This window comes from Gossypium hirsutum, chromosome D08 (assembly GCF_007990345.1).
Source record: "Gossypium hirsutum isolate 1008001.06 chromosome D08, Gossypium_hirsutum_v2.1, whole genome shotgun sequence".
In the NCBI taxonomy this organism is placed as follows: Eukaryota; Viridiplantae; Streptophyta; class Magnoliopsida; order Malvales; family Malvaceae; genus Gossypium; species Gossypium hirsutum.
The window spans coordinates 66,297,608-66,308,916 of record NC_053444.1 but is presented as its reverse complement, the minus strand read 5'-3'; the positions used below and the strand labels follow the sequence as shown (position 1 = coordinate 66,308,916).

The following is an 11,309-nucleotide window of genomic DNA, read 5'->3' as shown; positions in this document are numbered from 1 at the left end:
AAAAAGAGCAGATATAATTCAAATTCAAGTCCAATTGTTAAATGTTGTTAAATTATTTTAGTAAATTCAATTTAATTATAAAGTTCTTTTTTTTGTTGCATTATTATTAGTGAGCTTTTTTTTTATTTTAAAATGCCATACCAACAAATTTAATAAAAAAAATTTTAACAGTGTTAATAGTTGAACCTGAATTTTAAAAATTTAAAAATATAAGAAACATCTTAAAAATAAAAGTATAGAGACTAACTTGTAAGTCTGTGAAGAGTATAAGGATCTAAGTCATATTTTAACCAAAATCATCAACTTGCCCAGGACCCCAACTTCTGGTTTTAAAAGTCTATAGAAGAAGGAAGTCAAGCCACGCAAACCTCATCGGTCTTTAAACACTATAAAAGAAAATATCTGAATAGCTGATAAAGTTGAAAACTTTGAGGATCTTGCCTTGATCATAATGTATTAAAATGCTACTCAACAATACAACATATGTCAACTGGCTGTCTTATATTGACCCGTCTTATTTGGATAGCTTAGTAATGGTGCTTGTTCATGAAGACCATAGAATTCTGTGAATAATGAGTGGTTCAAACTTGTCACTTCTTCTTCATCTCTATTATTGTTTGTGCTGTTTAAGCTTTGGCAATGCCTTTGATACCATTACATCATCAACACCCATCAATGATTCTCAAGCTTTAGTTTCCAACAATGGGGTTTTCCGATTGGGATTCTTTAGCCTTTCTAGTTCAACTGATCATCGCTATGTTGGAATATGGTACAATAATAGAGGGGTTCTCGAAGAATCTGTGATTTGGATAGCGAATAGAAACAAGCCTCTTAAGGATGATTCTGGGGTTTTCATGGTTTCCGACGACGGAAACCTCGTCGTTTCCGACGGTCAAAACCAGACTCTGTGGTCGTCAAATGTTAGAAATCCGAGAGGAGTGAATGTAAGTGCTCAGATTTTAGACACTGGAAACCTTGTTTTGAAGGCTAACGGAAACACCGTGTGGGAGAGTTTCTGGGAGCCGTTAAACGTGTTTGTGCCGATGATGAGACTCAGTACAAATGTAAGAACCGGAGAGAAAGTGGAGTTGACATCATGGAAAAGCTCTTCTGATCCATCTACTGGCAGTTTTACTTCGGGTCTACAGCCTTTAGCCATCCCTGAGAATTTCGTTTGGAACAATACGAAACCGTATTGGCGGAGCGGTCCGTGGAATGGCCATAGCTTACCGGCATACCAAACATTAATTCTTTCGTTCTTGATGGACTAAGTCTCGTGAATGACAACCAAGGAACTTTTTATCTTACTTTAGCCTTCTTCAACAGTTCTTATTTATCATATGCTTACTTGGATCCCCAAGGAATTACTCGTCAACGATTTTGGGATGATGAGAAAGGGAATTGGACTACTTACGACTCTCCTGCTGCAACTGAATGTGCCCTTTATGGAAAGTGTGGGGCATTTGGGATCTGTAATTCTCAAAAACCATCAATTTGCAGCTGTATGAAAGGGTTCAAACCCAACAACATAGATGAATGGAACAGCGGAAATTGGACTCATGGATGTACGAGGATCAACCCGTTGCGATGCCATCGAGTAAGCAACACTGACAGCGAACCAGACGATAACGAATATGGGTTTTTGAAGCTCGAGAGAATCAAAGTACCTGACTTTGCGGAGTGGTCCGAACACCTCGAAAACGAATGCAAAAACCGATGCTTGAACAACTGCTCATGTATCGCTTACGCGTTCGATGCAGGTATCGGTTGTATGTCGTGGAGCAAAGACTTGATCGATATACAGAAATTCTCCTATGGAGGGTTAGATCTATATATTCGCTTGCCTCGATCCGAACTCGGTAACATTTTTTTCAGTATTCATTTAGTTATCTGCCTTCTTCACTGCAATTCTGTTCACAGTTTCGTTCTTTGGGTTTGCAGATAAAAAGAACATAACCGTAGCTATCATAATAACAGTGGTAATAGGAACAACCATCATTATTGTCGTCTCCTTAATTTTTCTACTGAGGTGGATGAACAAAGATAGAGGTACTTTACACTGTTGATTCTAATTCCATAGTCGAAAACTGGAATTCTGACATGCAATGAGCTATGAATTTTGTGTGTATATGATCAGATAGGACAGGCAGAAGAGTATATGTGAAATTTGAGGAACTTGCCATGTTTGAAGACAATGGAAAAGAGACCAAACTTCATCAGCTGCCACTCTTCAAATTTGACGAACTTGCCACTGCAACAATAGATTTCAACCCTTCAAATAAGCTTGGGCAGGGTGGCTTTGGCCCGGTTTATAGGGTGAGCTTTTTAGCTTTATGCAAAAATGAGTTCAAACCCATGTCACACTCGACTTTGAGTGAAAATATGGACTTCAAAGGGTCTACTTTTTTTCAGGGAAAGTTGTTGGATGGGAAAGAAATAGCAGTGAAGAGATTGTCAAGTGTTTCAGGACAGGGATTTGAAGAATTTGCCAATGAGGTGTTAGTGATTTCTAAACTCCAACATCGAAATCTCGTTCGACTGTTGGGATGTTGTATCGAAAGAGAAGAAAAGATGTTGGTGTATGAATACATGCCTAACAAAAGCTTGGATGCATTTCTCTTTGGTTAGAAATCATTACTCAACTTTCCCAATCACTTTAACATCTTATTTGTTTTCTTTACTCTTGCATTGAGTTTCCCATCTGAAATACTCTTTGCTTTCTTTGAAGATTCGACAAAGCGAAAACTCTTGGACTGGAAAAACAGGTTTAATATCATCAAAGGAATCAGTCGAGGCCTTCTTTATCTTCACCAAGATTCGAGATTGCGAATTATACACAGAGATTTAAAGGCAAGTAATATCTTATTAGATGAAGAAATGAATCCAAAAATTTCAGATTTTGGGATGGCTAGAATTTTTGGTGGCAACGAAAATCAAGCAAATACAAGAAGGATAGTGGGCACATAGTAAGTAACTTAGGGATCTTTTTCATGAACCCTTTTTTCATACAAATATAGTGTTGTTAAATTAATCTTAATCTGCAGTGGATATATGGCTCCTGAATATGTATTGAGAGGACATTTCTCGGAGAAATCTGATGTTTTTAGCTATGGTGTTTTATTACTGGAAATCGTTAGTGGAAGAAGAAACACAAGTTTTTATAACAATGAACATTTTTTTAACCTTCTCGGATATGTAAGTTTACAACTTTACATAATCACTAATAGATCCAACTTTTCAAAGGTTAAAAACAATCGTTTACTTGTTTTTTGTTTTTGCAGGCATGGAAGTTGTGGATTGAAGATAACATTTTGGCATTAGCAGATACTGAGCTTGTTTCTAAGCAATGTTGCCATCAAGAAATACTGAGATGTATACATGTTGGATTGTTGTGCGTGCAAGAACACGCCAACAATCGGCCATCGATGTCGATGGTGATTTCCATGCTTAACAGTGAGATCATTGATCTTCTATCTCCAACACAACCTGCTTTCACTGCTGCATTTTATGGAGAATCCCTTCCAAATAATACATGGTCTATAAATGATGTAACCATTACCAATATAGCAAGTAGATGATGAGAAAAAAACAGATTGGGTCGGATAGAGCCCGCTGGATTTTATTGTTTAAATGTGGAATCTTATCTATTTTTTTTTTTATCTCCAAGTATTATTGAACTTTATCCAACTATAAAATAGAGGGTATAACAGTCTGATTTTTAATAGTACCGGAATAGAAATCGAGTCTGTAAATATAAAATAGGAATATAAAAAAGAATGGTCAAGTAATTTAGCTGATAAGTTAATTAATTAAAATTTAAAGATTAAATTATAAAAATTCAATTACTATAGAATTTTTGGATAAAACTAAAATGCTCACTCTATAAATTGGGCCGAAGCCTCCCTGCCCAAGCTTATTTTTTCAGACAATCTGATGTTTTAAAACAAATTTTTACAATGAGCATTGTTTAAGCCTTCTAGGATATGTAAGTTTACAAACTTCACGTAATCACTAACAACACATCCAAGTGTTCAATGGTTAACGACACTAGTTTGTGATTTTTGTAGGCATGGAAGTTGTGGATTGAACAAAACATCTTGGCATTAATAGATATTGAAGTTGATTATGAACAAAGTTGTCTTCCGAAAATACTGAGATGCATAGAATAATGCTCAGATGATCGGCCAACAATCTCAATGGTCATTTCAATGTTTAATAGTAAGATTGTTGATCTTTCATCTCCCAAATAACCTGTTTTCTCCATTACATTAAATTGAGAATCCCTCCAAAATAATATATGTTCTATAAATTATGTATCTATTATCGAAATAGAAGATAGAGGATGAGATGAAAAACAAAATTGATCTGACAATTCAACTGGTTTGTTACTTCACTCGATGACTAAGTCTTGTATTATTCAAGTTTTAGTCCCTTTATTTTTAAAATTTTGAAATTTCAATCTTAACATAACATAAATGTTAACGGCTAAATTTGTTCGGTTAAATTATGCTATTAGTTATGTACTATGCATAAAATTGTACCTTTAGTCCATATTCTCTAATTGGATCATTTTTAATCCCTATATTTTTTAAATTTTGAAATTTCAATTTTGACGCAAACAACTTCTAAGTAAAACTTGAAATTTCATATTACAAAATTCGTCCCTCTAATTTTCATATTATAAAATTCAAGGACTACAGAGGGACTAAAATCCTGAAAATACAAGTATAAAGACTAAATTCCTAATTTTCGAAAAGTAAAGGGACTAAAGGCACATTTTAACCAACAAAAGCCATTCTGGGTTTTATCATTTTCCCCCGGTCATTGATTTTCTCGGAGGTGTTTCTGTCATTATCAGCTACTAAAACGAAAATGAGGAACTGTTTTCTCAAGCGATTCCTCCAAATTTCTTCTTCCTCTCGTTTCCTAAATTCTTCTCGGCGCGTAAGTCTCTTTTATTTTTCTTTACCTTTTGCTCTTTCGATGTGGCTTAACTTCTTTTGACATGAAATTTTTAGATATTTTCATTTTATCGTTTGAGTTTTGGGGCATTTCGTTGTTAGCTGCTTTTTTTTTTTAATTGTTTGTTTAGATTCTTTAGTTGGAGCTAAGTATTTAGCATTTGTATGAACTTAGAGCTGAAATGAGTTTTTCTTTATATAAGAAAAGCAAGTAAACTGCTACAATGACAATATATTTTACAATTCATTTAGCAAAAATTGAACTATTTAGGTTCCAAACTGTAAAAAGAGCTAAGTTAACACAATGGAAACTGATTCCTTAATCTGCATAAGCAAAAAATTGAACTGATTCCTTTGTTTACATATAAAATAGATGTTAGCACTAAGCAGTCCAAGCAATTAGCAACATGAAAGTAATAAGAACTTTGGTTTTCAAGTGGTTAAACTGCCATTGTTTGTTCCTCCTCTCAATTGAAAGCCATTCTTTGAATTTGGCAAAGCTCCTACACTGCTTGCCAAACTTGGTTGGTTACCCCGCTAGTGAAAAAAAGATGGCTTCTGGTTTCATTTTCTTGCTTACAAAAAGAGCAAACTTCATCATTGTGGTATTCCCCAGAAATGATCCTTTGTTGACAGTCTGTCCTTAATCGCCATCCAAGAGATAATAGTACCTAGGAACATTGTACCGAAACCAGATTAACCTATTCCAAGCTACCTTATTTGCTCTATAGGTCTAAGAGCACTCCATATAGCAGCAGTAGAGTAGGCTCTAGCAAAAAAAAAAAACCTTGAACTTCGCAAATGTTGAAAGGGCATTTGGAGTGGACTGTTGCTTGAGATTCAGCTTAAATGTCTTGAGTTTGAATTTCCAGGAAAGAGGTTTATGAGCTAGGGATTGGGGTTAACTTCCTTTCTATAAACCACCTTTGTATAAACCAATCACAATGAGCTTTTAAATGTAGTATAATGCTAACATTTAATTTCTTAAGCATGTGCAAATTTGTTGAACATTTAGACCCCTTATTTTGAATTGGTGTAGCAGTAGGAATCTATGCTAATTGTTACCCGAGCATAAAAAAGTGCCTATGTTCAATATTCTATTCCCAATACATATTTGGCCATGGGGGTATGATTCTGCAAATATATAGAAGAGCTTAGAAAAAACTAGGCACAACTATGTTGAACACGTACCTCTATCTTATATTCATCTGGGTCCAAGTAACATAGGTAAGAGTAAAATCTTCTGGTATGTATAATCTGTGTGTGTGTTGCTGGTGATATGTGCTACTCATTCTAGGTTCTTAATTCTCAATTACACTGCTTCCCCACTCCCCCTTTTTAGAATGGAAAAAGTGCAGTAATCAAATTCATTTGTTTGTTAGTACATTTCATCAACCATAATCATATCACAAAAGCTGCATTGGCGTTGTTGTTAATCGATTATCGTGCCTCTTGGATATGGGTATGTGTTTGACATGGGTATGGTCAATTTTACTGAAGTTTTATCATATATTTGGAGGATTATTTCCCATCCCCATGTCCAAAATATGTATCAGACATGAATACTTTAGGAAAAATTAAGAGTCTAAGTCACATGGGTCTTATTAATTTGATCTGGGTGCAATTTATTTGTTTTGTCTTTGAAACAGTATTAAAGTCTTTCATTTACATTGTTGCATGCATTTCTCGAGCTTCACGTCATCATTCTGTTAAATCCCCAAGAATCACATTCTGTGACCAACTATTTTTCCTTGTTTCAACTTCAGCTTTGTCTCACACTTTTGTCTCACATTCTGTGTTTTGTTACGTTCAGTCTAAACTAATTTTGACCTAATAGTAGTATTAGGTTTTGGTTTTTGCAGAACAAAGTTTCAGCCCCCTTTATTGACAAGGAAGGTGAAACAGCTGAATCTTTAAGGTAAATGTTTACTTGAGAAACATAGAGAATTAAGCTGTTTAAGAAGGTAAATGGTATGGAATGATTTTGACTGGCCAACACGGTATACAAATTTCATCAAGTCACATTTGGTTCCCTTGCTCCTCCTCTTTAGGCTTCCATATACATCAATTTATTGATATTTCATTTGGTGTGTCTCTGGCTTTTGAATTTTTCCGCCTGCTTCTGCCTGTCAAATCTGGAAAACAACACATATCTTTACTGATTAGTATGAATCACCAACACGGCATATACCCTTCATACCAACGTCGGTTACGACAAGCCTTCTTATGGCCGGATATGCATCCTATATGTTGGAACACACCAAAAAGAAAAAAAAAATAGATGCTGTCAAGATACTAACACAACAGGGACACAGCTGGAGGTTTACATTTTCTTTTTTCATTTCTTAAAATAAATTTTAAACCCACAATACAATTTAGCTAAAAAGGAATGATGAATCCTCAACTAGATTAAAAAAAAACAGATGAATTAATAACTAAAATGATTTTTTGAACCCTGGATATTAAATCAAGAAAAGGAACACATAAACAAGGAAGTGAAGAAGAAAAGAAAAGAAAGATGTTGGCTGATACAGCCTTCAAGTATTAGTGTTAGTGAATCTTCTCTTCGCCAAAGGCAATGGTGAAGAACCATCAACAATCATGATTGGAAAATATAAGTTCAGTTTCTATATCTTCTCTTGCTTTGCCTCTAGAAACGTCTTAGGATTGTTTTCCTTAGTTCAGTTTTGCTTGAATGATGTTAAAAGCCATTTGGGCATTTGGACATACCAAGCACATGCAATTTTAGAACCACCTTTTGGCGGACATATGTGCCTATCAATCACATTTATTTGCATTACTCTGTACGCCAAATATATAAACATTATGTTATTATTGTGTCTTGTCATACCTGTATCCTAATTTTGGTAAAAGGTGGTGTTTTGTTGTGTCCATCATGTTGTACTCATTTTGTGTTTCCATTTCAGTGCTTCATAGCTTTTGAATACCGAACTGTTGTAATGGTTTCCGTTCAACCATTGATTGAACTCTAAAGAGTTTCATGCTTTTTGTTTGTAATAGAATTTTATGTGTGTTTGAATCTGATTCATATTTTGTTCACCACATGGTTAAAAAATCATATAGCTGCTAAGTGTGATATTCATGTGACAGTATGTGACACACTTTTTAGTTTGCACTTAATGGAAGTTGCACACTTAGCATTCTGCTCTTTGCTTCTTTTAATAGGGAAAACCCTGGATTTTCTTATGGACTTAATTGGGGTTTGGCTGGAAAAGGTGTGATTGTGAAGGATAAAGCTTTCCAAAATTTGAAGTCTTCTGAGTTGCTAGCAAAAGGTGCAACCATTGCAGGTAAAACTTTATATGTATTGTCTGAATTGGTATTTTTGTCCCGTTATATTGTTTATGTGTTTATGATTCCGGGGTTCCCGTTTCTTATGTCAGAAACCTTGTCAGGGCTTCCACTTCATGTTAGAGGAACTCTTGGGGGAAATTCAACAATTTCAAAGGCACAATACAGTAAACTTTTGAAGCAGGCATGTCTTGTTTTGTTGCTCTACTATTTTTGTTCTTGTTTTGCCTTTCTCTTAGATAGAAGAATGAAATTTTTTCTTATCTTTGCTCACTCTCTGGCTCACTCGCATGCATTCTTTCTCACACACCACCTGTCTATGTGCACGGTTAGAATCTTAGAGAATAAATTTGGATCCTCCTTATTCAAAAATGATAACATTTTTCTACAAAATGTTCCCTGTTTGCATACAATGCCAGCATGATCAATTATATCACTAGTGGGAAATGTCAAATTCATTACTGGGTAGGTTGAAGCTTAGAAAGGTGCTTGAGGAAAATGTGACAAGAGAGGGATGCAGAAGACAAGTCCATATAATATATATATATCTATATATATATATAGAGAGAGAGAGTAGTAATACTGGACCGTTTATGTAAAACAACAGAGGAGTATCTAAGTTCTTTTCAAGGAGAAAACAGAAAATCATGATGTTTGATTTTTTTTAATTGTTGAGCATAAAAGATGTATTAAGATCACAGGTATTAATGTCTTGCTTCTTGGATATCTATAGCAATATATAGTCTGATAGACAATAATGCTTGTTCTGCTATTCTTGATTTTATCAGGTCACAACTCACATGTCATCAATCTCAAACATTTTTGTCCATGATGGGGCTATCGGTTTATCTCCGGAATCTGATGCTAAAGTTCGTGTGATTAGTGACAGTCCATCAGCCATATTGTCACTTTCGAGAGTTCTTTGGGAGACTCCTACTCGTGCTGTTTCCCATGATTCTTGTCCTTTAACCGTTTACACTGCTACATCAATAAGGTTTGAAATTTTAATGCTGTTGTTTTACTGATTCATTATATATCAGCTTCTAACATTTATTTCTTCAGTACAGCTGTGGAGGATATCATAGGGCTTGGAGCTCAAGGAAATAATGGATTTATAGCTGCTGATATTGAACGATCTTCACTTATTTTATGCGGCAAAGCATTTGCTGATATAAATGGAACTAAATTAGCATTAACTGCTTTATCTGAGCCAGTTATATTTGCCCGTGGGGGCCTTCCACTATCTGCTAGGTAAAAAGCTTTCTATCTACTTCTACATTTCCAAAATAGATGTGCATATCTAACTCAGGTTTGTACGTTGTAAATTTCAGGCTCCTAGTATCTTGCGATTCCGTAGTTCTTTTGTTTGCTCCCGAGAATGCCATTCAGAGTTATTCCGATCTATTGGTATCTGCAGATGCCGGTGTAGTCCTTTCTCCTCAAGGGGTTGCACCTTTGTTTCAAACCAAAAAACTAGGTGGCATAAATCCGTATAGGATACCATCTGCTGTCATCCTTGCAACATCTGATAGGTAATACACAATACCCGAACGTTGTTCAGTCCATTTTAACAACCATATGCAGTATTTGCAGTGTCATCTGATGTTAAAAGCATGGAATTTTTTTCTGGCCTGCAGTTCTGGAACCATCCCTTCTATATCAAAGCTCTCTCCAGGCCAAGCTGCTTATCACTTTTTGGCTGGCTATCAGAATGGGGAATTTGTGCCTGCTTATTATGCTAAAGGTTCTTCCTATATTGGTGTATTAGATCTTGCAAAGACCCTTCTCTCCAAGGTTAAAAGAAATTAAAAGTTACTTAACTTATATAACCTTTTTAAAATCAAAGCTTTGTATAATATGTTGAATTAATTATCATCTTTATTAACTGGTAATGAGTTGCATTAATATATATATGTTTCTAAATTGTTTCTGTAGTTGAAACAATACCAGGTACCGACCTTCCTTGTTAATGTCGATGGAGGAGTAGAGAATATTACGGGTAAGTAAAAATCATGAAAATATTCTCAATTATAGATCTGTCATGGGCTGGGCTTGGCCAGGCCATGGCTCAGTTCCAAAAAAGTTTTAAGGCCATGCCCACCCCACCGAAAAGCTTGTTTTGCCGTTAAAAATGAATAAAATATATTTATATTAATATTTTATATAATTCTATAATTAAATTAATTTTAAAATTTTATTATTATTTAAACTGAATTCGAGCTAAGTTAAGTCGAGACAAAAACCTTGTCCAAATGTAATGCGAGTTGGGCTGAACTTACTGGGTTGGGTGGGTTGCTCGGCCCAAGACAGGTCTATTCTTAAAATCAACTTGGACTTTTTATGTTATAATTTGGTCCGACTCTTAATTTTATTTTCTAGAAAAGGCATATATATATATACATTATACGGCACTTGTACCCGAGTCTAGGTAAGATAGATGGACAGGATTCTTTTCAATATAAATCAAGTCCATTGCCCTATCTTCCTTGTTTTTGTTATTTTGGAAGGCGACAAGCGATTCATTCATATTTTTCCTGCTTTAAGGATTTGTTTAGTTATTTGATTGTTTTTTTTTTTTATGTTGATTTTCAGGCAAAGATCTTGTGAAGCTGGTTACATCAGAAAAGGTTGCTCCATTTAGACTTAAAGGTAGTTTATGTAATCCTCTTTATTTGCAACCTTCTGCAATTGTTGAGTACCGTTTTACTGACTTCAAATGCCATATATATATATATCAGGTGGAGATCTTCAAAGGAAATATAATGCCTTTTTGTCTTATAAGTTTCAAGATATACCAGAAGAATTCTCCTTCTGAGAGCCAACTCCCATTAAAGTGTTTATATCCAAACATATCTATTAAGATAAATCTTCAAAACATATCCATTAAAAAAAAAAAGAGCATATTTGTATCAGAGACATATCCTTATGTAACAAAGATTCATTTAAATCATTTTTTTCATAAGATTTAACTGAATTTGATGGAGATAGCAGCATTGTTGAAGTTGTGTTTTCAGAATTGGATCAATAGTGGAATTG

General features: G+C 34.8%; 1 protein-coding gene and 1 pseudogene across 5 annotated transcripts; both read left to right on the top strand.

Moving 5' to 3' along the window:
* The first annotated feature begins 372 nt into the window (after nucleotides 1-372).
* On the top strand, nucleotides 373-3,659 carry LOC107907748 (G-type lectin S-receptor-like serine/threonine-protein kinase At1g11330; annotated as a pseudogene).
* A 1,141-nt stretch (nucleotides 3,660-4,800) lies between these two features.
* On the top strand, nucleotides 4,801-11,256 carry LOC107909049 (uncharacterized). 5 transcript variants are annotated; one of them, XM_016836423.2, is made up of 11 exons: nucleotides 4,801-4,944; nucleotides 6,824-6,879; nucleotides 8,148-8,272; nucleotides 8,366-8,457; nucleotides 9,062-9,267; nucleotides 9,336-9,524; nucleotides 9,605-9,805; nucleotides 9,911-10,067; nucleotides 10,224-10,272; nucleotides 10,866-10,922; nucleotides 11,012-11,256. In XM_016836423.2, exons 1-11 carry the CDS (start codon nucleotides 4,873-4,875, stop codon nucleotides 11,086-11,088), a joined length of 1,281 nt encoding a protein of 426 aa, XP_016691912.1. In that variant the 5' UTR covers nucleotides 4,801-4,872; the 3' UTR covers nucleotides 11,089-11,256. The 5 variants fall into 5 exon arrangements, 4 of the variants coding, with proteins under 4 accessions (XP_016691912.1, XP_016691910.1, XP_016691911.1 ...); XM_016836421.2 differs by having other exon boundaries at nucleotides 10,209-10,272; XR_005917058.1 differs by having other exon boundaries at nucleotides 4,805-4,944; nucleotides 9,911-10,017; nucleotides 10,209-10,272.
* Nucleotides 11,257-11,309: the final 53 nt, after the last annotated feature.

What these genes read in the sequence shown, in the direction of transcription:
- LOC107909049 (XM_016836421.2), top strand. Translation starts at nt 4,873, where the DNA reads ATGAGGAACTGTTTTCTCAAGCGATTCCTCCAAATTTCTTCTTCCTCT. An exon ending in ACAGTAAACTTTTGAAGCAG is followed by an intron (nt 8,458 to 9,061) that starts GCATGTCTTGTT and finishes TGATTTTATCAG; the next exon opens with GTCACAACTCACATGTCATC. An exon ending in TGCTCCATTTAGACTTAAAG is followed by an intron (nt 10,923 to 11,011) that starts GTAGTTTATGTA and finishes TATATATATCAG; the next exon opens with GTGGAGATCTTCAAAGGAAA.